The sequence below is a fragment of the Mobula birostris genome, unplaced genomic scaffold (genome assembly GCF_030028105.1).
Source record: "Mobula birostris isolate sMobBir1 unplaced genomic scaffold, sMobBir1.hap1 scaffold_391, whole genome shotgun sequence".
Lineage (NCBI taxonomy): Eukaryota > Metazoa > Chordata > Chondrichthyes > Myliobatiformes > Myliobatidae > Mobula > Mobula birostris.
This window is the reverse complement of record NW_027276996.1, coordinates 150812-178065: the sequence shown is the minus strand read 5'-3', so window position 1 is coordinate 178065 and position 27254 is coordinate 150812. Positions and strand designations below refer to the sequence as shown.

The 27254-nt window shown below is 53.2% G+C and overlaps 1 protein-coding gene across 1 annotated transcript in view; it reads left to right on the top strand.

Annotated features, from left to right (window-relative positions):
* LOC140193117 (igLON family member 5-like) overlaps positions 1–19831 on the top strand; it is a 165885-nt gene extending 146054 nt beyond the window's left edge. The window contains exons 5-8 of the mRNA XM_072250533.1: positions 6621–6755; positions 7229–7349; positions 19260–19411; positions 19734–19831. Of these exons, the coding sequence (XP_072106634.1) occupies positions 6621–6755; positions 7229–7349; positions 19260–19411; positions 19734–19831 (506 nt within the window). The remainder of the gene's footprint in view (positions 1–6620; positions 6756–7228; positions 7350–19259; positions 19412–19733) is intronic.
* Positions 19832–27254: the final 7423 nt, after the last annotated feature.

The window sequence follows — 27254 nt, the reverse complement described above, 5'->3', positions numbered from 1 at the left end:
GACATGTTCGGCACAGCTTTGTGGGCTGAAGGGCCTGTATTGTGCTGGTTCTCTGTTTCTATGAACTACCTTGCAGAAATCTTAACCAGGGCATTACATTCATATATCCTATTCCCTATTCCTATCCCGTGTTGGCGCGTGGCCAAGTGGTTAAGGCGTCGGTCTAGTGATCTGAAGGTCACTAGTTCAAGCCTCAGCTGAGGCAGCGTGTTGTGTCTTTGATCAAGGCACTTAACCACACATTGCTCTGCGATGACACTGGTGCCAAGCTGTAGTGCCCTTCCCTTGGACAACATCGGTGGCGTGGAGAGGGGAGACTTGCAGCATGGGCAACTGCTGGTCATTCATACAACCTTGCCCAGGCCTGTGCCCTGGAAACCTTCCAAGGCGCAAATCCATGGTCTCACGAGACTAACAGATGCCTATATATATATTCCTATCCCTAAGAATTTTTCCCAGCAATTTCCCTACGACTGACATGAGACTCACCAGGGATTTTTTCCTTGTTCACTTCTTAAATAGAAGTACAACATTAACCACTCACCAGTCCTCTGGGATGTTGCCTGTGGGTGAAGATGACTCAAAGATACCAGTCAAGTGCCCTGCCATCTCGCCTATTGTCTCCTTCAATAACCTGAGGTAAATCCCATCATGACCAGGGGACATGTACACCTTAATACTCATTAGAAGGGCCAACACTTCCTCTTCCTCTTCCTTGACCTCTAAATGTCTGAACGTATTTATACACTCAGTACTGATCCCCGGCCCTCTGTATCCTTTTCGTTGGTAAATACTGATTCACATGGAGAAACATACCCTCGGGGTCTTCCGAGAGGGAGGGAGAATGATGGACCCAATCGGACAGATACAGTTAATTACAGGGAACGAGAACGACCAAGAGCTAGGATAAGAGGCTCTGAGTGTCCAGTGTGTTGGTGTGGGAGAGCGTTTTCCAGCATTAAAGGTTTACGAGTCCACCAAGCAAAGTTGAAGTGCTATTCCATCCCAGTGGATGAAGATGAGACTACTTCGTCAAGCACAGATGATGTGGTCTTTTCAACCACTGATTCACAAGCCACAGCGATTCGCTCTGGAGAGTATCATCATACTCCAGGTCAGACGAGAGATAACCCAGGTCAGGTTTCAGACCACAGTACCCAGGTAGATCCTTCGCATGATGGCGGTGGTGAAGAGGTAGAGAAGAAGAGGAAGGTCAGGTGGCCAGCAATGGCAGATGAGAAGGCTTGGCGTGTGTTTGATGAGGATATCAGTATGATATTGGACAACACTCTCAGGGGAACATCAAAGAGAAAGTTGGAAGTGATGGGTGATATGATTTACGCTGTTAGAAAGTACAGGTTTGGTTTGGTTGAGTTGAAGAAAGCAAAGCCTACACAGCAACCAAGCAGGCGCCAGAAGGAGATTAGTAGGTTGAGGAGAGAGTTTAGATCGTTGAGACAGAGGTGGAAGGTAGCAAGTGAGGGTGACAAGCCAGGGCTTGCTGATCTCTGAGAGCATTTTCGATTAAAGTTAGCATCACTCCGTCCTGCAGAGTCACAACGTAAAAAGAGAAAGAAGAGAGAGAAGGCAAGAAAGTCGTTCTTTGAGAACCCTCATGAGTTCACAAAGAAACTGTTTGAACAAAGTAAGAGCGGGCAGCTTAACATCTCTCAACAAGAACTTGAGGATCACCTGGCAAGCACTTACTCTAATGAACAGCGGGAGGCTCCTTTGCTTGACATTTCAGGGCTTGTGAAGCCGACCAAGCCAGGAGTGAAGTTCGATCTGTCAGAACCCAAACTGGCAGAAGTGGAACGGTTCATCAGAAAGACAAGGTCAGGCTCAGTGCCAGGACCTAATGGAATGCCGTAAAAGGTGTTCAAGAAGTGTGAACAGCTGAGGAAATACCTGTGGAAATTGTTAAAGGTGGTGTGGAGACAAGGTGTTGTTCCTTTGTCGTGGAGTGAGGCTGAAGGAGTATACATCCCGAGGAAGAGAATTCTACATTGAATCAGTTCCAACCAATTTCACTCCTGAATGTAGAGGGGAAGATTATGTTTGGCATTCTAGCAGAAAGGATATCTTCATTTGTGATAGAGAATGGATTAGTAAATACATCTGTGCAGAAGGCAGGGATACCAGGCTTCCCGGGATGCCTTGAACATTCTAGTATGATATGGCATACTATCCAGGAGTCAAAAAGGTTGAGAAGAAATCTGGCTGTAGTTTGGCTTGATCTGGCAAATGCATATGGTTCTGCTCCCCATGTCCTGATTGAGTTTGCGATGGAATTCCTGTGGATTCCTGCTAAGGTGAGGAACTTTGTTATGCAGTACTACAGCAATTTCCGGATGAGGTTTTCCACTCAGCAGTTTACAACTAGGTGGCAGAGCTTGGATGTTGGAATCCCAATGGGATGTGCAATTTCACTCATCCTTTTTGTGTTAGCCATGGAGGTCATTGTGAGGGCTGCAGAATCAGTGGGACCAGGTGTCGCACTTGATGGCAGAGGGGAGTAGCCACCAATACGAGTGTTCATGGACGATCTCACCCTTTTGGGTCCCAGCACGGAGGCAGTGGAAAGTGTATTAAGAGCCTCGGGCGATGGTATACAGAGTTGCTGAGAGACACCAAGAGGGTTCAAGAGACAGGAGATCAGATCAGCAGAGGTCTGATGTCTGTTGACAAGTGTGGCTTGCCTGGCAAGTTGAAGTTGTGGTGCTTGCAGTATGGACTGATGCCACGGATAATGTGGCCACTAACTGTCTATGAAGTGGCAATGTCTCATGTTGAGGCAATGGAACGGAAGATCAACAAGTATGTGAAGAAGTGGCTTGGAGTACCGAGCAGCCTCACCAATGTTGCAATCCACAGTAGCCAGACAAAGCTTACCATCCCAGTACAATCCCTTGTTGAAGAGGTCAAGGTAGCCAAGGTAAGATCATTCGTGATGCTTTGAGACTCAAAAGGCCCTGTCATCAAGAACTCCCAGCCGGATGTGAGATCAGGCAGGAAGTGGTCAGCCCGTGTAGCAGTTGATGAGGCATAGTTTAGATTGAAGCACAAGGAGATCGCTGGGGCTATCCAGCCAGGCCGCCAGGGACTTGGGTGGACAACCCACAAGTGGTGATCATCTTCTACAGGTAAGGAGCGCCGTGATCTTGTAACACAAGAAATACGAGAGTTAGAAGAGGAGAAGAGGTTAACTAAAACAGCTGGCCTGGCCAAACAAGGGGCTTGGACCTGGTGGGAAAGTGTTGAACAACAACACCTATCTTGGATTGTTCTGCGGCAGATGGAACCGCTCCGCATTTCTTTTCTATGCAGAGCAGCATACGATCTGCTCCCAACACTTGCCAACCTCAGCACCTGGTATGAAGATAAGACAGACAGGTGTGCTGCTTGTGGAGAGAAGGGAACACTTCAACATATTGTGAGTGCATGCAGAGTCATTCTTTCCAGTGGCATGTACACTTGGAGACATAACAATGTTCTCAAAGTTGTAACAGAAGCAGTTGAGCAGAGAGTACTGCAACACAACTTATCTCATGCCCCATGCTGCACAGAATATCGCATATCATTTGTGAAAGAAGGCTCCAAGTCAAGGGTGTACAGCGCAGGCTCACGATCAAGCATACTTTCTTCAGCCAATGATTGGTGTGTCAAGGCTGACCTGGACGGGAAAGGCAGTTTCCCGGAGCAAATAGCTTTCACCACATTGCATCCAGATATAATCGTATGGTCTGACACCAGTAGAGAAGTAGTTATTGGTGAACTCACAGTCCCCTGGGAAGACAACATCGATGAAGCCCATGAGCGCAAGTTAACCAAGTATGTAGAATTAAGATCAGAGTGCAGGGACAGAGGGTGGAAGGTCTCATGCTATCCATTCGAAGTAGGCTGCTGTGGGTTTATTGCATTCACTCTCCAGAAGTGGCTGCGTGACCTTGGCTTCACTAGAAGAGAGATCAAGTCAACCAACAGGGCTGTAGCTGAGGCAGCAGAGAAAGGATCAGTATGGGTGTGGACCAAGTACGTCCAGAGGGGCAGATAGCCAGACAGTGTATACATCTTTTGTAAACCCTTCAGTAGTTGCATAGACAGCTGAAGAGCAGACTATCTGTTGGATGGAAGTGACCAACAACTCTGATAGAGGCAGATGCCAAGTTTTTAAGCTCACCAGTGGAAGGTGGTGCTTTAGCACTGCTGGCCCACCACCTCGAGGGAGTCTTGATCATAAGCGGGTGAAAATTCCTGAAGACAGGTGGCAGATCAACTGATGATCCCACTGGTGATAGCACAGGACAGTTAACATCTTAGTCCACGTGTATTCTGTAACTCTGAAGCAAAGTACTCATTAAGTACCTCACTCACATTCTCAGCATCCAAGCAAACGTTCCCCTCTTTATCCTTGAGTGGTCCCACCCTCTCCCTAATTATCCTCTTGCTCATGATGTATGTATAGAATGCATACCTTAATCCTATTTGCCAAGAACTTTTCATGGCCCCTCGTGGTTTTCCTAATTTCCTAATTCCTAGTTTTTTTCTGTCTTCTTTATCCTCCTCATGTGCTTCATTTGATCTTAACTTCTGAAGCTTCACATATTTTTCTGTTTTCTTCTCGACTATATTCATCACCTCTCTGGACATCATTACCCAACACCAGGTCCAGTACGGCCTCTCCTCTCATTGGACTGCCCACATGTTGATTTAAGATACCTTCCTGGATACACTTAGCAAATTCCGCACCATCTAAACGCTTTACACTAAGAAGGTCCCAGTTTATATAAGGGAAATTGAAATCCCCCATGACCACAACCTGATTTTCACACATTTCCTTCATCTGATTACATCCTCAATGTCCCAGTGACTATTGTGGGGTCTGTAGTACAATCCCATCAGAGGGATTGCACCCTTCCTATTCCTGAGTTCCACCCAATAGACTCGGCGTCTAGGCCTCTATTATGTCTGAGTGTAGCAGTGATATTGACCCTGGATCGCAGTGCAGCACCCCCCCCCCCCTTTACTTCCTTCTCTATCGTTTCTGAAAGTTCAAAAACCTGGTACATTAATCACCCATTCCAGCTATAACTACTGCACTGCCTGACTTTACCATTTGCTGTTGAGTCTCAGAGTTGGCCACAATGCCCCCAGCCTGGCGCTGTGGTCGTGCCCCAATGGGTCATCCCTCCACCCCCCCCCCATCAGTATCCAGAGGGGTGTACTTGTTGCTGAGGGGAATGACCACAGGGGTCCCTGCACTGACTGCTTAATCCACTTACCTCTCCTGGTGGTCACCCATCTACTGTCCGAAACTTGTACTCCGGGTGTCATCAACACCTTCAGCCTCCCACATGATCCTGAGTACATCCAGTCTAGTTCCAACTCCTCGACCCGGTCAGTCAGCTGCTGTAGTCCGTACACCTCCCACAGATGTAGTAATCAGGGAGACTGTCAGGTATCTTGAGCTTCCACATCAAACAGGAGCATTCCATCCTAACTACTTTCTGCTGAAAAAAGAAAAAAGGCTAGCCTCTTCTTAACTGTGCCTCTGCCGGTTCATGCAGAAGCCCTTTAAGCCAAAGCCTTCCCACTCCATCACTGGCACACTCAGACAATGGCCGCTCCACTTGAGCCTACCCTCCATTTATTTGCAGCTGAGTTTGGGCTTCTGTCACTAACACTTTCTGTGCCTGCACAGCCCAAAAAGACCAGCCTTGCCCAAATCTGCTCCTTTTATCTTCTCTCTCCCAAGATGTAGAAAGATTGCTGTATTCATAACAGTTTTGTTTGACCAGTCAGGGTTGTTAGCCCTGAGCTGAATCACCGAAGATGGAGGACCAGTGGATCACTCTTAGTCTGGCCTCTCCCCTTTAACCTGTTCGGCAAGGGTGACCCTACCATCAGGCAAAGCGAAATGCCCTGACTCCAGCCAACATTGGTCTGGGTCATGGAGGCACACAAGCCTCCAAACCATGAGAAGGTTGTGGTCCTTGTGGAGGTGTGTTGAAATTAATCGCACTGCCCCACCGCCTACTGAACTCACTTACTCCTGTCTCACTATTTCCTTGAACTTTGGAAACCAGCAATGTCCTAACAAACACCAAACATGAAAAGTTAATTGGAGTGAGAATGGGGAAGAGTCAGGAATACAGAGGGAGGGGGTGAGAGGTGAGGACTGGGATGGAGGGGGTGATGATGGAGAGAGAAGTAGAGTTCAGAGAGAGACATAGAGTTTGGAGAGAGAGGTAGAGTTCAGAGAGAGTTGGGGAGACAGAGCAAATAGTTTCAGAAAGAGGGAAATGGGAGAGAGAGAGTGCAATGGAGTGAGGGGATGTGGGAGAGAGGTATTGTCAATCATAGATATTCTGAAAGGGAGATGGGAGAGAGAGTGGTAGTGAGAAAGGGAGATGGTGGGAGGTTGAGAGGAAAGGGGGTGTGTGGGTGGGTGAGATCAGAAGGGGGTGTGGAGCTGGTGTACAGGTGGGGTGGGGTCAGTGGGGTTTGGGGTATATGAGAGTGTGGGAGGGCTAGATGAGTCAGGGTGTGTGGGTCCAGCTATGTGCAGTGGGCAGGGTCGGTGCACCCCATCACGGGCTGATGATCTCTCCTTCACCCAGGGGAGCAGTTTCAGAGCGAGGGGGAGTATCTGGAGATGGCGGCTGTCAGCCGGTATCAGGCCGGACAATACGAGTGCAGTAGTTCCAACGGACTTGGGACACCTGACTCCCACCGTGTCCACCTCACCGTCAACTGTGAGTCTGGGGTACAGGGGGGTGGGACAAGGGGACAGGGGGTGGGGGCTTTCGCTGGCCAGGGGTGGGGGGCAAGAGGTAGGTTAGGCTGGGGTTGATGGTTGATGCCTTACCGATGGAACAGGGACCCCTAGCCTCAACCCTGCTCTCCCCTACCCACCAGGCTTGTGGAGGAGGGGGACGTTATTAGATCCTCTGCTCCTATTTGCCCCCCACTCCCTCTCTCCGTCTCCATCCCTCACCCTACCCTATCATCTCCCACCATGCTTCCCTGGGGGGTTGGCTTTGCAGGACACTGGACCCTCTGCCCCGAGACGATCAGGACTGGTCAGTCGCACAGTTACCCAATGGGTGGGGTGAGAATTATGTGACTAAGCAATGACAGGACAGCTGCTCCCTCCTCCCCTGCCTGTTTCCCTGGGAGGGCAGCGATATGAGGCACTCACAGTGGAATATCACCTCACCGCCCCCAGATGCCCCGGAGATCACAGATGTGAGGAACGTGACGGGCAGGAAAGGTCAACCTGCAGTTCTGCGCTGTGAGGCTCACTCTGTACCTGCTGCCGACTTCCAGTGGTACAAGGAGGAGAAGAGGTGAGCGGAGCTTCCTCTGTGTCTGGTCCTGGGAGTGTGTGATGGGACAGTGTGGAGGGAGCTTCATTCTGTGTCTGACCCTGGGAGTGTATGATGGGACAGTGTGGAGGGAGTTTCACTCTGTGTCTGACCCTGGGAATGTGTGACGGGACGGTGTGGAGGGAACTTCACTCTGTGTCTGACCCTGGGAGTGTGTGATGGGACGGTGTGGAGGGAGATTCACTCTGTGTCTGACCCTGGGAGTGTGTGATGGGACGGTGTGGAGGGAGATTCACTCTGTGTCTGACCCTGGGAGTGTGTGATGGGACGGTGTGGAGGGAGTTTCACTCTGTGTCTGACCCCGGGAGTGTGTGATGGGATGGTGTGGAGGCAGTTTCACTCTGTGTCTGATCCTTTTTTGAAAAAACAAAATTCTTTATTACAAATGTCGGTGCTATACAATTATGTACACAAACAGTGCCTAACACATTTACTACACTACAAACAGACAATACATGTTAAACCAATATACTACCATCTTCACCAATGATGGCATTTAGACCCCGCGGAGCCCAACGGTCCCGGAACATCTCTACGGTCGCCGTGGACTGTGCGTATTCCTTTTCAATATTCACCCGAGCACGAACATACCCCCTAAACATAGCCAGGCAGTCCGCCCGGGGAGATCCTCCTGCCACCCTCTTCCAGGAGCAACGGATGGCAATTTTCGCCAGCCCCAGGAGCAAGTTGACAAGGACATCTTCATCCCTCTGTGCCCCCCTCCTTACTGGATGACCATATATGAATAGGGTGGGACTGAAATGCAACCAGAAGGCGAGAAGCAGCCGACGCAAATACGCGAAAAGGGGCTGCAGCCTCACACACTCCACGTACACGTGGTACACGGTCTCCTCCAGCCCGCAGAAGTGACACGCGGCTGGGAGATCCGTGTACAAACTAATAACTTATTGCAGGGTACCACTCTGTGCAGCACCCTCCAGCCGAGATCCCCAAGGTGCATGGGAAGAACTCCCTCGTAAAGGGACTCCCATTGGGGAAACATCTCCAGGTGGAAAGACTGACCGCCATGGCGTGTCGGGACGGTGGACAAGGGCAAGGAAGTGGAGGGTGTGGAGCAGCAGCCTATAAAGGTACCTCCTGCCTGCATCCCTGAATGGGATTGTGGGTGTCAATGAAAGACGGCTCAAGTTGTGTGGATTCGTCTCCCGGGTAAGGCTGCGGGGCCTGGGCCCGACGAGCAGCTCAGCCCGAGTCGATCCACACACCTGAGCCGCACTGACATCCGTTGAGACAGGGCAAGGGTCGGCCAGGACTCCCCCCTCTGCCAGAGGAGGGGATTCCCGGCCTGAGGCAACCATGTTCCAGACTCTCAGTAGATCCTGATAGAAGCTGGGCAGCCTCTGCAAAGCAGCACGGCTAACGCCCGCCGGTGGTAGCTGCATATCTTCGTGAAGGCAGCAGCCCCTCCGGAGGAAGAAAGTCGCCAACACGTGCCACCTGGGAGGGTGCTCGGCGTACAGGAATCTCTGTAGAGTGCTGAGGCGGAGAGCCGCCAGTCGTGTGCGTACACACACCTGCGACTGTCCGCCCTCTCCCACTGGGAGACTCAAGACCGCTGCGGAGACCCAGTGTCTCCTGTTACCCCAGAAGAAGTCCACTAGCTTCCTCTGCATTGTCGCGACAAAAGGGGCAGGGGGGCCAAGGTGACCATCCGGTACCACAACATGGAGGCCACCAGCTGGTTTATGACCACCACCCTGCCTCGATAGGAGAGCACCCTGAGAAGGCCTGACCAGCACCCCAGCCGGGCCATGACCTTTGTCTCCAGGTCCTGCCAGTTCGCCAGCCAGGTCTCCCCAGAAGGACTCAGGTAGACTCCCAGATAGAGAAGACGTCTGGTGCTCCACTCAAAAGCTCTCATCTCCTCCGGCAGGGAGTCCACCTGCCACTGGCCTACTAAGAGTCCGGAACATTTCGCCCAGTTGATCCTTGCGGAGGATGCCGCCGAGAAAACATCTTGGCACTCGCGCATCCTCTGCAGGTCACAGGGGTCTGTCATCATGAGGAGTACATCATCGGCGTAGGCCGAGAGGATGACCCCCATGTCCGGTTCGCGCAGAACCAGACCTGTCAGCCTTCGCCGAAGAAGGCTGAGGAATGGCTCGACACAGATCGCATACAGTTGACCGGACATGGGGCACCCTTGACGCACTCCTCTTCGGAAGGGAATAGGTGCTGTCAGTGATCCGTTAATCTTAACTAGGCACTCTGCGGCAGAGTACAGGAGCCAAACTCTGGCTACAAACTGTGGTCCGAGCCCAAAAGCCTGCAGAGTGCCCACCAGGAAACTGTGGTCCACCCGGTCAAACACCTTCTCCTGGTCAAGAGAAAGAAACGCTGCCGGGGTCCCAGTCTCCTGGAGTAGGTGGATCAGATCCCGTACTAGGTGGACATTGTCCTGGATGGAGCGGCCCGGGACTGTATAAGATTGGTCAGGATGGACCACCTGTCCAATTACCGAACCCAGACGGTTGGCCATTGCCCGGGCGAGGATCTTGTAGTCCGCGCACAAGAGGGAGACCGGCCGCCAGTTCTTTAGCAGGCGGAGGTCTCCCTTCTTGGGCAGTAGGACCACAACAGCTCTCCGCCATGAGAGGGGCATTTCTCCGGTGGCTAGGCTCTCCCCTAGGACAAGGCTGTAATCATCCCCCAGGACATCCCAAAAAGCCTGATAAAACTCAACACTCAGTCCATCCAAACCAGGGGACTTGCCCCTCCGGAGTTGCCGAAGGGCAGTGGACAGCTCCTCCCGAGTCAGGGGGGCATCCAGACGCACTGCGTCCTCTGGGCTGACCTTAGGCAAATCTTTCCACATCTCATTGCACGCCTCCGCATTTAATGGATCTGGCGAGAATAAGGACCAATAGAATGAACGGACCTCGTTGTTAATTTCTTCGTGGTCCGTGATGGAGGAGCCATCGGCAGCCAGCAGCTCCACTAGCTGCTTTTGAACTCCCCGCCACCTTTCCAACGAGTAGAAGAAGGGTGAGCCACGGTCCAAATCCTGCAGCATTTGGATCCGTGACCTCACGTACGCACCTCAGGACTGCTGGAGCTGCAGGTTCCTTAGTGCGTCCTTCTTCTCCTGGTATTCCTGCCACAGCTGCTGGTCTCCAGCGGTCGGACCAAGACGGGACTCCAGGTCAAGCAACGCTCTCTCAAGCCGCTCAACCTCAGAGCTCCGCCTCTTTGTTGAGCCCCTAGTGTACTCCCGGCATAAAAACCGGATGTGGGCTTTGCCCACATCCCACCACAGCCGTAAGGAGCAGAACTCTCTCCATCTCTCCTTCCAGGTGACCCAGAACGCTTGGAGCGAATCCCGGAATCGGCTGTCCTCCAGCAGCCGGTTGTTAAAATGCCAATACCCGGATCCCACCCGAGGATGTAGTGGAATAAATTCCATCCACACAAGGTGATGATCCGAGCACGACACTGGCCGCATGGAGGACGCCGACACGTGGGAGACGTAGGCCCGAGAGATATATATGCGGTCTATCCTGGAACCTCCTTCTCTGGACCTTCTTGAGAAGGCGCTGGAGTCGGGGTGAACATTCCTCCAGCTATCCACCAAGTCAAAGAAGCCGACTAGCTCCTTTAACTTTTTTGCCGATGCTGGGTCGCATTGGAGGCCCGAGCGGTCCTCCGCCTCGAGGGTACAGTTGAAGTCTCCCCTGAGGATGACGCAATCTCCAGGATCGATGGAGCTCAGCAGGGTGGACAGCTGGCAGAATAGGCGCGTCTGCATCACACGCCGCCTGGGAGCATACACATTGATAAAATGCACAGGTACACCATCCAGGCGCACAGCCAGGTGGAGCAGACGGCTGGGCACAACGTCTTGGACTCTTTCGATTTCTGGCTGGAAGGTCGGAGCCAACAGGATCGCCACCCCGCTAGAGTTGGAGCTGAGGTGGCTCATGTAGACCCTGCCCTGCCACTCCAGGAGCCAAGCAGACTCGTCCCCAGGGATGGTATGGGTTTCCCGCAGGAAACTCACCGTATACCGCCCATCCCTGAGGACTGAGAGATTGTTATGCCTGCGAAGAGGACCCCTGCTGCCGTTTACATTGAGACTAGCTATGGTAAGCTTCATGGCGGGAGCACACTAGGCCTCAGCAGCTGTGCCCATCCCGGTGAGAGCGGAGGCGCCCTCCACCACACTGTCCGGAAAGAAAGCAAGGTTACTTTTTGCCTTCCGGGCTCGAGCGGTACCAGCGACACCCTGTGACCCACCATCCCCCGTAGGAGCGAGGCTGCTTCTCCCTCTGATGTCCCTTACCAGATCATCCAGGAGAGATTTTAGTTGCCGTCTGTCGTTCCCCGACACCACATTCCTCTTCCCCTTCCCCTTCCGTCTGAGGATGACTCGCAGGGACCTCACCAGCCTCGGCATGCTGGGCCAGCGTAGCGAGGCTAGTTGAGGCCGGTGCTTGGCACCCTCAGAGGTGAGAATAAAATGCTTAATTTCCTCTACAGGTATCAATGGGGATTTCTCAGGAGGGGTGAGGATGTCCATCGTCTCACTATCGAAGGAGTCCCCCTCCAACCCTTCACTGCAGACAGAATCCCCATCGTCCTCCCCGCATGTTCCAATAGATGGCCAGCTTGTGACCCACACCGCGCAGCGGGCACCTCACTCATACCTGCCCGCTCCACCGTCGCATCAGCCTCATCCACAGTTACGACAGTGGAGGGACAATCCCCAGGGACTCCCTGCAAGCCATTAATTGCTGGGGTCGACGTGCATAGAATAACATCCTCCCCAGGGGGCAGGTATGAAGGGGAACAAGGCACCTTTGGTCCAAGGGATTCACAGGCAGCCTGGTGCTGAGGATGAGAGAGCTTTGTCTCGTCTCCTCTTACACTATTCGATACACTTGCCTCCAGGGAGGCGCTGACTTGTAAGTCCTGGGTGGAGGCCTCCGGGGCTGTCTCATTTGTGCAGACAGGGCTATCACAAGCTTTCTGCACAACCACACCAGCTACCCCAGGACTGGTGGCTACATCTGGGGACTCAGGTTTCGAACTAACATCCGCCGGGATTCCCACCCCTTCCTGGGACTCCCCCGCATCTACATCCCCTGCCCTCTTGCAGGAGCGTTCCCTTCTCCTCTTCACGCCGGAGGAGCACACAGGTGCAGGATTCACCGATGGGGCAGTACTCTCCGCTTCCATCGCCCCGTCTACCTGCACACTTCCCCGTGCCTCACGCTCCACTTCAGGGCAAATGGGCGTGAGCTCTGCAGTCTCAGAGGCTGTATTCTTAGGGTGTTTGGATTTCCTCTTTGCCTTCCTGCCCCGCACAGGCTCCACCCCGTCCTCCACCTGAGCCACAGGGACAGGAGCAGGGGCCGACCCAACCGTAGGAGTAGGGACAGGGGTAGGGGCAGGGTGAGGGGCCGGGGCAAGATCAGGGGCAGGAGCAGGGGCCGACCCAACCGTAGGAGTAGGGACAGGGGTAGGGGCAGGGTGAGGGGCGGGGGCAGGTGCAGGCACAGGTGCACGCACAGGAGTAGGATCAGGGGCAGAGGTGGCTGGGACACTGGTGCCCGAAGTGGACTCCCTAGGGTTTCGGGTGGTAGGACAGTCCCTCGGAAAATGCCCCACCCCCCTGCACGCATGGCACCGTGGGTGCTCGGAGCTCCAGTACACCTGATAATCTACCCCCTCGTGCCGGACAGTAAACCGGCCCTCAACGTCGTCCTCCCTTTCCAGCTGCATCAATACCTGACGCCGGAAAGAGATTACGGTGCGGAGGGTGCGTCTCTTAAATTTGTGTCGAATGGCAATGATCTCCGACCTTACTTGCCCTAAACGGGCCAGTGGGGGAAGCAGGTTCTCATTGGGAATGAACAGCTTAACATGACCGAGGACGATACGTTGTTTGGGGGCTGTCACCAGCTCCATCGGTAAAAAGACGTTTTCTACCGTGACCCCCCTGCTTGGAGCCCGGTGCACTAACTCTTCATTGGCCAGGTAGAACAATGTCTTCCCGAACTCTTTCTCGGTGGCCAAAATACCACCTTTCCCCACCAGGTCCTCCATGGCCTCCGCACACTTTTCTAGTGTCATTCCAGGGCGCAAAATACATTACACCCCACGTTCCAGCTTCACCGACCGAAACATGGCGTTGTCCGAGGCTGGGGAGGCAGCCGCCTTTGCATAACTCCCCGAAGGCCCGCGAATCCCTGGAGACCGGTCCGGCATGCTGGCGCTATTTCCAGTCCGAGAATCTTACAGCGGTGCCGGTTAGAAATCCTGGAGCCAGTCGAGTAACCGGCCAGAAAAGTTTGCAGTCAACAGTACCTTGCTGGCTCAGTGCCAGAAATTCCAACACCAGGAAAGGCTCCGTCGGTCCTGCAGAAACCCAGGCCGTGAGAGGTCGAAACGTCCTTTCAGATGCTCCAGCTCCTACACCGAAGGAGAACAGTCAGATAAAGGAGGAGGGACGTTGCCCCGATGTTAGTGGGGGAACGACAGCGTTCGTCTCCGGTTTCGGCGCGAACTGGCTTCCTGGCGAGTTGCCAGCGGCCGCAGTTGGGAGCTACGCAGTTAGCAGCCGCCAATAAACCCAGTCCAAACCGGCAGTAAAACTCCAAATGAAGCTTCCACACTAAACCAGCTTCTCACTCAGAGATCCAAGAGACATTTTGACCGACCTCCAAATTATCTCATGAACTTTATGCAGTAGATTTTCCTTGATTTCTCCCAGCTCATTCAGCACAGCTCCACTCTGTGTCTGACCCTGGGAGTGTGTGATGGGATGGTGTGGAGGGAGGTTCGCTCTGTGTCTGACCGTTTTTTTTTACAAAATATCTTTATTACCAGTTCAGTGCTACAATATATACAGACCAGTGACTAACACAATTACTACACTCCAAATAGACAACACACATTAAACCAAAATATTACCATCTCTATCAATGATGGCAATTACTCCCCGCGGATCCCAGTGGTCCCGGAACGCCTCTATGGTCGCTGTGGATAGCGCGTGTTCCTTCTCAATATTTACCCAAACACAAACATACCCGCTAAACATTGACAGGCAGTCTGCCCGGGCAGATCCTCCTGCCACCCTCTTCCAGGAGCCACGGATGGCAATTTTCGCCAGCCCCAGGAGCAAGTTGACAAGGACATCCTCATCCCTCTGTGCCCCCCTCCTTACTGGATGACCATATATAAATAGGGTGGGACTGAAATGCATCCAGAAGGCGAGAAGCAGCCGACGCAAATACGCAAAAAGGGGCTGCAGCCTCACACACTCCATGTACACGTGGTACACGGTCTCCTCCAGCCCGCAGAAATGGCACGTGGCTGGGAGATCTGTGTACAAACTAAAGAACTTATTGCAGGGTACCACTCTGTGCAGCACCCTCCAGCCGAGATCCCCAAGGTGCATGGGAAGAACCCCCTCGTAAAGGTCCTTCCATTGGGGACCCCCCTCACCTCCAGGTGGAAAGACCGACCGCCATGGCGTGTCGGCACGGTGAACAAGGGCTAGGAAGTGGAGGGTGTGGAGCAGCAGCCCATAAAGGTACCTCCTGCCTGCATCCCTGAATGGGATTGTGGCTGTCGATGAAAGACGGCTCAAGTTGTGTGGATTCGGCTCTCGGGTAAGGCTGCGGGGTCTGGGCCCGACGAGCAGCTCAGCTTGAGTCGATCCACACACCTGAGCCGCACTGACATCCGTTGAGACAGGGCAAGGGTCGGCCAGGACCCCGCCCTCTGCCAGAGGAGGGGATTCCCGGCCCGAGGCAACCATGCTCCAGACTCTCAGTAGATCCTGATAGAAGCCGGGCAGCCTCTGCAAAGCAGCACGGCTGACGCCCGCCGGTGGTAGCTGCATATCTTAGTGCTTTAGTACTCCCCGCCACCTCTCTAATGAGTAGAAGAAGGGTGAGCCACGGTCCAAATCCTGCAGCATTTGGATCCGTGATCTCACGTACGCACCTCGGGACTGCTGGAGCTGCAGATTCCTTAGTGCATCCTTCTTCTCCTGGTATTCCTGCCATAGCTGTTGGTCCCCGGCGGTCGGACCAAGACGGGACTCCAGGTCAAGCAGTGCTCTCTCAAGCCGCTCAACCTCAGAGCCCCGCCTCTTCGTTGACCCTCTAGTGTACTCCCGACATAAAAACCGGATGTGGGCTTTGCTCACATCCCACCATAGCTGGAGGGAGCAGAAATCTCCCTGTCTCTCTCTCTGCAGGTGACCCAGAACGCTCAGAACGAATCCCGGAATCGGCTGTCCTCCAGCAGCCGATTAAAATGCTAATACCCGGATCCCACCCGAGGCTGCAGGGGAATAAATTCCATCCACGCAAGGTGATGATCCGAGCACGACGCCGGCCACATGGAGGACGCCGACACGTGGGAGACATACGCCCGAGAGATATACAGGCAGTCTATGCAGGAACCCCCCTCTCTAGACCTTCTCGAGAAGGCACTAGAGTCAGGGTGAAGATTCTGCCAGGTATCCACCAATTCAACGGAGCTGACTGGCTCCTTTAACTTCTTTGCCTGTGCTGGGTCGCGATGGAGATCAGATGGGTCCTCCACCTCGAGGGTACAGTTGAAGTCTCCCCTGAGGATGACACAGTCCCCAGGATCGATGGAAATCAGCAGGGTGGACAGCTGACAGAATAGGCGCGTCTGCATCATCCCGCACCTCGGGGCAGACTCATTGATAAAATGCACAGGTACACCATCCAGGCGGAGCAGACTGCCGGGCACGACATCTTGGACTCTTATGATTTCTGGGTGAAATTTCTGGCTCATGTAGACCCCTGCCTGCCACTCCAGGAGCCAAGCAGACTCGTCCCCCGGGATGGTATGGGTTTCCTGCAGGAAACTCACCACGTCTCCCATCCCTGAGGACTGAGAGATTGTTAAATCTGCGGAGAGGACCCCTGCTACCGTTTACACTTAAACTAGCTATGGTAAGCTTCATGTCGGGAGTACACTAGGCCTCAGCACCAATACCCTTCCCGATGAGAGCTGAGGCGCCCTCAACCACAATTTCCAAAAAAAAAGCAAGAGTGCTCTTTGCTTTCCGGGCCCGAATGGTGCCAACGCCACACTGTAACCCACCATCTCTCGAAGGAGCGAGGCTGCTTCCCGCTCTGATATCCCTCACCAGCTCATCCAAGAAGGATTTCAGCTGTCACCTGTCATTCCCCGACACCGCATTCCTCTTCCCCTCCCCATTCCGTCTGAGGATGACTCGCAGGGACTTCACCAACCTCGGCGTGCTAGACCAGTGCAGCGAGGCTAGTTTAGGCTGATGCTTTGCACCCTCAGAAATGAGAATGAATTCTGTGATTTCCTCCACAGGGATTTTTCAGGAGGGGTGATGATGTCCATTGTCTCGCTATCAAAGGAGTCTCCCTCCACCGTCTCACTACAAATAGATCCCCCATCTTCCTCCTCGTGTGTTCTAATAGACGGCTGCACTTGTGACCCACACTGCGCAGTGGGTACCTCACTCACTACCTGCTTGCTCCACCGTCGCATCAGTCTTACCCACCGTTTCAACAATGGAGGGATAATCCCCAGGAACTCCCTGCGAGCCATTAGTTGATGGGGTCGGCATGCAGAGTACATCACCCTCCCCAGGAGACAGGTACGAGGTGGACCTCAGCAACTCCGGTTCTAGGAGTCCACCAGCAGCCTGATGCTGAGAATGAGAATGATAGTCCTGACGAAGGGTCTCGGCCTGAAACGTCGACTGCACCTCTTCCTACAGATGCTGCCTGGCCTGCTGCGTTCACCAGCAACTTTGATGTGTGTTGCTGAGAATGAGAGAGCTTGGTCTCCTCTCCGCTTGCATTATTTCAGACCCTTGCCTCCAGGGAGGCGCTAACTACTAAGTCCTGGGTGGAGTGCTCTGGGGCTGTCTCAGTTGCGTAAACAGGGCTAACACCACCTTTCTGCACAAACTCTCCACCTACCACAGTACTGGAGGCCACATCTGGGGACTCAGGTTTAGAACCAACCTCCACCCGGATTCCCACCCCTCCTGGGGAACCCCCGCATCTACATTCCCTGCCCTCTTGAGGGAAAATCCCCTTCTCCTCTTCCAGCCGGAGGAGCACACAGCTGCAGGGTTCACCGATGCAGCGGCACTCTCCGCTTCCATCTGCGCACTTCCCCGGGCTTCCCGCTCCGTTTCAGGGAAAGTGGGCATGAGCGCTGCATTCTCGGGGGCCGACTTCTGAGGGAGTTTGGATTTCTTCTTCGCTTTCTTGCCCCGCACAGGCTCCACCCCGTCCCCTGCTGGAACCTCCATTCACATGGCCTCAAGATCCCCACCCGAACCACAGGGGCAGGGGTCAGGGCAGGGGCAGGAATAGGAACAGGGACAGAGGCAGCTGGGGCACTGGTGCCCGAAGTGGACTCCCTAGGGTTTCGAGTGTTGGGATAATCCCTCCGAAAGTGCCCCACCTCCCTGCACGCATGGCATCGTGGGCGCTCAGAGCTCCAATACACCTGATAGTCTATCTCCTTGTGCCGGACAGTAAACTGGCCCTCAACATCGTCCTCCCCTGCCAGCTGCATGAACACCTGGAAAGAGATTATGTTGAGGGTACGTCTGATGACAAATATCTCTGACCTTACTTGTCCACGCGGGCTAGATGGGGAAGCAGGACCTCGTTGGGGATCAAAGGCTTGACGTGACCGAGGATGATTCATTGCGTGGGAGCTGTCATTAGCTCCATCTGTAAAAAGATGTCTGACCATGATCCCCCTACTGAGAGCCCGGTGCACCAACTCATCATTCCCCAGATAAAATACTGAACTCTGTCTCAGAGGCCAAAATACCACCATTCTCCCAACCGCGTCCTCCGCACATTGTTCCAGGGTTATTCCAGGACACAAAATACACCCCGCGTTCATCCTCCACCGACTGAAACAGGGCATTGTCCGAGGCTGGAAAGGCAGCCGCCTATGCATTACTCCCCGGAGGCCTGCGGCTCCCTGGAGACCGGTCCGGCATGCTGGCACTACGTCCGACTGGGGAAAAATATGGCGGTGCCGGTGATAAAGTCCTGGAGCAAGTGGAGTAACTGGACGGAAAAGCAATCCCGACGGTCTGGCTACCCCAACGAGAAGCGTTCCAGATTATTCAGATTCACCTTAAACAACTGGAATTGAGAGGATTGTTGGGACAGTAGGAAGGGACCCAGAAGCCGACAGTACCTTACTGGCTCGGCGCCAGAAATTCCACCACCAGAAAAGGCTCCAGGGGTCCTGAAGAACTCCCAGGCCATCAGAGGTCGAGATGCCTACACCGAACAAAAATCACGACGACAAAGGAGGAGATGTTGTCCCGATGTTAGTGGGGGAACAACGGTGTTTGTCTCCTTGTTTTTGGAGCGAAACGGCTTCCTGGCGAGTTACCAACAGCCGCATCTGAGAGCTGCACAGTTAGCAGCCGCCAACAAACCCAGTCCAAACTGGCAAAAAAACTCAGAACAAAGCCTCCACACTAAAACAGCCACTCACTCAAATGTCTAAGAGACCCTTCGAATCCCCACCAGAGTATCTCACAAACTTTACGCAGCAAGTTTTCCTCGATTTCTCCCAGCTCAATCAGAACAGCTCCATGATGTGTCTGACCCTGGGAGTGTGTAGTGGGACGGTGTGGAGGGAGCTTCACTCTGTGGCTGACCCTGGGAGTGTGTGATGGGACAGTCTGGAGGAAGATTCACTCTGTGCCTGACCCTGGGAGTGTGTGATGGGACAGTGTAGAGGGTGTCTCTCTCTGTGTCTGACCCCGGGAGGGTGTGATGAGACAGTGTAGAGGGTGTCTCTCTCTGTGGTCTACAACAAGCATTCCGTTGTCTGTTTCAGGCTCTCGGGAGGAATCGAAGGTTTACGAATCCAGAAGGATCGGACGAGATCGCTACTGATGTTCCTCAATGTGTCCCAGGAGAGTTATGGGAATTACACGTGCTTTGCCTCGAACCGGCTGGGGGGAATGAGTGCCAGTATGTTCCTCCACGGTGAGTGGGCTCCCCCCTCGGTGAGGGAATTACTGCTCCTCCAAACACTCTCTGGGGGCACCCTCCCTCCCTCTGGGATCTTTTGTGGGGAAGTGGTGTCATAGGGAAATGAGGCTGAAGGGGTGAGGGAGGCAATGGGAAGGGTAGAGGATTGAGAGGTGGCGAGGAAGGGTAGGAGTTTCAGGGAGGTGGAGGGGGAGAAGTTGGAGTAACGCCATCCATATTGCTCATGCTTCCTCTTCTCTCCCACCTCCTCTCATTCTCCTTCCTCCTTACCCATTCTATACCTCCCCTTCCCCCACTTCCCTCTACTCTTCTGCAGGTGGACCCCCCTCCCACGGACTCCGGGCTGCCCTGTCGAGGGGTCTCTGGATCTACCTCGGAGCCCTTGGCCTTTTCATCACCCTCGGCAGTGATTAGGCTGAGGGCGAGGAGTGGGACGGGTGGGGGGGGGGGGCTGAGTTCTGGAAAGGAGTCCAATCTGCTGGCAAGGCCAGGGGTTGTGAATGAGCCCTGACCCGTCACTGACTGTGTGGGACCTCGGCCTCCTCCCTTCACTCCCTCCCTGAGGAGATGGTGCTGGGGGTGCATTGGTTTTTCCCCATCCCCGCATCACCAGTGCATGATGGGAGTTGTTGCCCCCCATCCCCCACTATCCTGAACCCCCATTAATGCCCTCAGTGTCAGCTACTGGCCTGCTATGTCACATTCACTCCGTGGGCCAATCGCCATGACACTGGGGGGCAGCTCTGGCCTCCATTTTCAGCCTGTGAATCGAGCTCAGCCATTGGCTGCGGCGGGAAGGGGCCTCAGAACTGACCTGTTGTCCTGAAGCTTGCACGGCCTACGGTGGATACCAGGCCCCTGCTCATTTCCATCATGATTGCCTTCCTCTTGAAGACCACCACTGAGATGGCTAGTAGCTGTGGTGATTTACCACCAGTTGGTGACATAGCCTGGAGAGCAGCCTGAGGTCTGTTCTGTTTGTATGGTGCTAACCATTGTAACAAAGGAGGGATCCCTGAGCCACTGGTGAATTAGCAACAGAGCCCGAAGCCTGTTTAGTTGCCATGATTTTGGTCCAGGAGTTTGCATGGCAGAGTGGAAGCCAAGGCTTGACCCATTTTCACAGTGACCAACCTCCCAACAACGGGACGGTGGGGAGCTAACAGTACCTGACAGTACCTGGGTGCTTCTGAGCACACGGGGTGGAGAAAGTCTAAATTTCCCGGTTATTCCCAAAAATCCTGCCCTTGTCTTCCAAAACCTGAGGCTGTGGAGGGAGATCCCCAGGCACTGGTCCTACCTCTCCCCACCCTTGGCTGTGGAAGGACCGGGATGAGAAACTCCCACCCCCACACCATTGCCCCTCCAACCCTGCCTGCTCCTGGAACATAAGACTCCAGGCCAAACCATTAATTCCTGTGTCTTCCAGCGTTCAAAGGTGAAAGATCGGTGTTTGTACAATGTTACCTGCTAATAGGTCTCTCCGCTCTCTCTCTGTGCGCCTGTGTCATGGTCCTTGGTCAACATTGGATGTCTTCACCTCCAATCACCTCAACTGGGCAAACATACACTTCCCCCTCCTAGTACCCTGGGCACAGACCCTGTCCTGAATCAGGGAAGGGTGGGGCTGGGCTTCCACCCTGTGGTGAGAAAAATCAGACTAGAAAAGGAAGGGAGGGATGGAGGGACAGTGTCAGAGTCAAACCGCGTGGAAACAGGCCCTTCAGCCCATCTCATTCATTCTAACGGAGCCCAACAGGCTAATCCCATTATTTAGAACATAGAACAATACAGCACAATATAGGCTCTCTAATCCCATTACTTAGAATATAGAACAGTACAGCACAATATAGGCTCTCTAAGGTCAATCGAACACTTCCTTCACACATAGCCCTTTCATCATATGCCTTGTAAGAGTCTCTGAAATGTCCCTAATGTATCTGCCTTTACCACCACCCCTGGCAGCACGCTCCATGTAGCCACCACTCTGTGTAAAACAAACTTGCCTTTACCATAACCGCCCCCCCCCCCACACTTTTCTGCAGTTACCTTAAAGTTATACCACCCTCATTTCAACCATTTCTGCCCTGGGGAAAAATTTTGGCTGTCCACTGAATCTATGCCTCATAACATCTTGTACACCTCCATCAAGTCACCACTCATGCTCCTTTGTTCCAAAGAGAAAAGCCCAAGCTCACTCTACCTCTTCTCATGAGACATATTCTCCAATCCAGGCAGCATCCTTGTAAATCTCCTCAACCTTCCTATGATTTGCCAAAATCTTTCCTGTCCATCAATATGTCCAACGCTATTGTTGTATCTGCCTGTACCACTTCCTCTGACAGCTTGTTCCATAGACCCACCCTTGGTGAAAGACCTGCCCCTCAGTTCCCTTTAAATCTCTCCTCTCAAATTAAACCTGCACCCTCTAGTTCTTGATTCCCAACCCTGGGGAAAAGACTGCGCATTCACTGTCTATGCCCCTCATGATTTGATACACCTTTATAAGTTTACCCCTTGGTCTCTCCTATACCTGAAGGAGCAAAGTCCCAACCTGTCTGACCTCTCCCTTGATCGGGTCCTATCAACATCCTTGTGAACCTCTCCAGCTTATTGGTGTCTTTCCTATGACCAAGCAACCAAAACTGAACAAGGACAGTCTCATTGGTGTCTTGCATGATATAGGATAAGAGCTATTTCCTTCTCAACTCCTTTCTCCTGCATTCTTCCCAAAACCCTTAATCCCCTCACTAATCAAGAAACCTATCAAACTCCATTTTAAATATACGCAATGACTTGACCTTCACAGCTATCAGCAATGATTTCTACAGATTCACCACCCTCTGACTGAAGAAATTCCTCCTCAACTCTTCTAAAGGGATGTCTTTCTTTTCATTTTGGCCCAAAATGGTGACTGTACTCTTCCTGGATGCTGCCTGGCCTGCTGAGTATCTCCAGCATTGTGTGTGCTGCTCAGGTTCCCAGCATCTGCAGATTTTTTGTTGTTTGTGATCCTTCTATTCTGATGTTGTACTCTTTGGTCATTGACTCTCCCACTATGGAAACATCCTCTTCACATCCAATATTCCGTAGTTTTCAATGAGATCCCCCTTTATTCTTCTGAACTCCAGCAAGTAGAGGCCCAGAACCATCAAACACTCCTCGTGTGTTAAGTCCTTCATTTCCAATATCACTCTGATAAACCTCTGTATTCTCTCCAAAGCCAGTAAGAAGTCCAAAACTACTCACAATACTTTGAAGTGCAGTCTCACCAATGTCTTGGACAGCTGCAACATAATGTACTCAGTTCCATGTCCGATGAAGCTTAGTGCACCAAATGCCTTCTTCACCACCCTGTGTCCCCATGTCACTGTTCCCCATAGTCCCTCTGTTCCACAGCACTCCCCAGGTCCTGCTATTCATATTGAATCCCCTGTCATTGAAACTATGACACCTCGCTCTTCTCCGAATTGAAAGCCAACATTCCCCCCCTCTGATCTCTGTCCTGACACACATCTCTGCAGGTGGAACAAGTGCTACACCTACCCCTTCCAGATGAGGTAACACTTCACCTGCATGTCTGTCGGGGTCATCTACTGTATCCGGTGCTCCTGATGTGGCCTCTACATCAGTGAGACACAATGTAGATTGAGGGACCATTTTGTTGAGCACTTCTGCTCCATTTAAAAAAAGCAGGATTTCCTGCTGCCAACTATTTGCACTACCAATTCTCATTCCAACCTGTCGGTCCACGTCTTCCTCCACAGCCATGATGAGGTCTCTCCCAGGACGAAAGAGCAATACCTCATAATGTATCTGGGTAGCCTCCAACCTGATGGCATGAACATTGATTTAATGCTTCCGGTAATTTCTCCTCCAACCCCTTCTCCTTTTCCATTCTGGCTCCCTTACCTATTCTCTTCAACTTCCCATTATCACCCTATGGATTGCCTCCTCCTTTCCTTTTTCGCCATGGTCTACTCTTCTCTCCTTCTTCTTCAGCCCTTCCATCTATCACCTCCCAACTGCTCACATCAATCTCCCTCCTCTACCCACCTTCCTTCCCTTTCACCTGGTCTCACCTAACACTTTCCAGCTCATAATCCTTAACCTCCCCCACCCCCATCTACTTATTCTGGCTTCTGTCCCCTTCTTTTTCATTCCTGATGAAGGTTCTTGGCCCAGAACATCGACTGTTTATTCCTTTCCACTGATGCTGCCTGACCAGCTGAGTTCCTCCAGCACTGTGTGTGTGTTACCAATCTCCAGCCCACATCGGTGGTGTTTCTGGCTGCAAGATATTGTCCATGGACTGTGACTGTCCATTGGTCGTGTTGGACAACCTGGGCTGGAACTGCACCTTGGCTTCTGCTTGAGGCTGACCAGCCCCTCTCGAGTCTGTCGCACCCTGTGGACGGAGGGTGGGAATGTTCCTCTGGGATCTCTGTCTTTAGAGCTGCCTTGGGCAGTTTACTTCCACTTGCCTGAATTGTTCTAGCCCAGGAAACGGTTCTTCAAGGAATGTCTCAGCATGTACAAGGTTTAGCAGAAGTTGGTGTGGTGAGGATTCAAGGGTGGGGAAGATAGGGAGGCAGTGAAGATTCAGGGGAAGGGAGGCAGGAGCACTCAACTGCAGGAGGGGTGGTGAGGTGGAAACACTTCTCTCATCCTCTGTCTGTCTCACTGGCTCCCCCTCACTCTCCCTCTCTCTCTTTATCACCCCCCACTTCTGCCTCGCCTCCCCTTTCTCTTTCACACACTTGGCTCTCCTCCCCCACTATCCCTGTTTTGCCTTCCCATCACACTCCCTCACTTCCCCCTTTCTCTCGCTCCCTCCCCCACCCTCTCATTCTTCGTCTCTTTTTCTATCCCTCTCCTTCTTTCTCCCCATCTGATAACCTAGTTTTGGCATTCACCCCACATAAATATCTATATCCTCGAAGCGGGGCAGACATCAGCAGCCCACGTGGGATCAGAACGGAACACAATGAGTGAAATGGCCCGAGTGGGACAAGATCGAAGCCTTTGCCTGTGGTGCAACTGAGCGCGCAGGGAGAGATGTGAGATGTGTTCTTGCATGTTTGTGAATCACCATTTTGTAATGAATGAAATAGATTGTAGTGTTGTCCGCACTCTACCCGAAAGCACTGTGTAGTCATTCTTTACAAACGCACATTAAATGATTCATTTCTTTTGTAAAAGTGCCTCTCTGTTTGGTGATAGAATGAATTCACTTGACTCCGCTGCTCAAGATAGAGATTTGTAAACGACATGAAGGGGAATAGAGTGCTGGTAGGCAGGGGCGGGGGGCCACAGAGACGGGGAGGGGTGTAGGGTCCGGGGAGAGGCGGTCACAGAGACGGGGAGGGGTGTAGGGTCCGGGGAGAGGCGGTCACAGAGACGGGGAGGGGTGTAGGGTCCGGGGAGAGGCGGTCACAGAGACGGGGAGGGGTGTAGGGTCCGGGGAGAGGCGGTCACAGAGACGGGGAGGGGTGTAGGGTCCGGGGAGAGGCGGTCACAGAGACGGGGAGGGGTGTAGGGTCGGGGGAGAGGCGGTCACAGAGACGGGGAGGGGTGTAGGGTCCGGGGAGAGGCGGTCACAGAGACGGGGAGGGGTGTAGGGTCCGGGGAGAGGCGGTCACAGAGACGGGGAGGGGTGTAGGGACTGGGGAGAGGCGGTCACAGAGATGGGGAGGGGTGCAGGGTCTGGGGAGGGATGTAGGGTGCCAGGTGAAGGAAAACTCAGAGACAGAGAGGGGTGTAGGTGCTGGGGAGGGTTCAGTAACATGGAAGAGTATAGGGGCTGAGGGGGTGCAAAGACAAGGACGGTTTGGGGTGTAGGAACGATTTGGTGGTCACAGCGAGAGAGGGGTGTAGGGGGGCTGGGGAGGGATAGGAAGGGTAGTAGTAGCCGGGGGTGGGGATTACAGAGATGAGGAGGGGTGGGATTACAAAGATCAGGGGTGCAGAGGGGTGGGGGTTACAGAGATGAGGAGAGGTGGGGATTACAGAGATGAGGGGTATGGAGGGGTGGGGATTACAGAAATGAGGAGGGGTGCAGCGGGGTGGGGGTTACAGAGATGAGGTGGGGTGGGGATTACAGAGATGAGGGGTGGGGTTTTCAGAGATGGGGAGGGATTACGGAGATGGGGAGGCGTTACGGAGATGGGGCAGAGTTACGGAGATGGGGAAGAGTGTGTGTTACAGACTGAGGAGGGGTGGGGGTTACAGACATGAGGAGGGGTGGGGGTTACAGACATGAGAAGGGGTGGGGGTTACAGACATCAGGATGGGTGAGGATACAGAGATGAGGAGGGGTGGGGATTACAGAGATGAGGACGGGTGGATGTTGCAGAGATGAGGGGTGCAGAGGGGTGGGGGTTACAGAAATTAGGAGGGAGGGTGGAGGTTACAGAGATGAGGGAGGCGTGGAGGTTACAGAGATGAGGGAGGCGTGGAGGTTACAGAGATGAGGGAGGGGTGGAGGTTACAGAGATGAGGGAGTGGTGGGGTTTACAGACATGAGGAGGGTTGGGGATTACAGAAATGAGGAGTGGTGACGATTACAGAGATGAGGAGGGGTGGGGTTTACAGAGATGAAGAGGGGTGAGTATTATAGAGATGAGGAGGGGTGAGGATTACAGAGATGAGGAGGGGTGGGTTTACAGATATGAGGAGCAGTGGAGGTTACAGAGATGAGGAGGGGTGGGTTTTCAGAGATGAGGAGGGGTGGGTTTTCAGAGATGAGGAGGGGTGGGGATTACAGAGATGAGGAGAGGTGAGGATGACAGAGATGAGGAGGGGTGGGGGTAACAGAGATGAAGTGTGGTGAGGATTACAGAGATGAGGAGGGCTGGAGGTTACGGAGATGAGGAGGGGTGGGTTTACAGAGATGAGGAGGGGTGGGGGTTACAGAGATGAGAAGGGGTGGGGGTTACAGAGATGAGGAGGGGTGGGGGTTACAGAGATGAGGAAGGGTGAGGATTACAGAGATGAGGAGTGGTGAGGAATGCAGAGATGAGGAAGGGTGGGTATTACAGAGATGTGGAGCTGTGGGGGTTACAGCAATGAGGAAGGGTGGGGATTAAAGAGATGAGAGGGGTGCAGAGGGTTGGGTGTTACAGAGATGAGGAGGGGTTGGATTACAGAGATGAGGAGGGGTTGGATTACAGACATGAGGTGGGGTGGGGGTTACAGACATCAGGATGGGTGGAGGTAACAGACATGAGGAGGGGTGAGGATTACAGAGATGAGAACGGGTGAGGATTACAGAGATGAGGAGGGGTTGAGGTTACAGACATGAGGACGGGTGGGTGTTGCAGAGATGAGGGGTGCAGAGGGGTTTGCGGTTACAAGGATGAGGAGGGGTGGGGATTACAGAGATGAGGGGTGTGGGTTACAGAGATTAGGAGGGAGGGGTCGGGATTACAGACATGAGGAGGGGTGGGGATTACAGAGATCAGGAGTGGTGAGGATTACATAGATGAGGAGGGACGGGGGTTACAGTGATCACGACGGGTGGGGATTACACAGATGAGGAGAGGTGGGTGTTACAGAGTTGAGGAGGGGTGAGGATTACATAGAAGAGGAAGAGTGGGGGGTACAGAGATGAGGAGGGGTGGGGTTTTCAGAGATGGAGAGGGATTACGGAGATGGGGAAGGGTGGGAGTTACAGAGGTGAGGTGGGGTGGGGTTTACAGACATCAGGATGGGTGTGGGTTACAGACAAGAGGATGGGTGGGGATACAGAGATGAGGAGGGGTGAGGATTACAGAGATGAGCAGGGGTGAGGATTACAGAGAAGAGGAGGGGTTAAGGTTACAGAGATGAGGAAGGG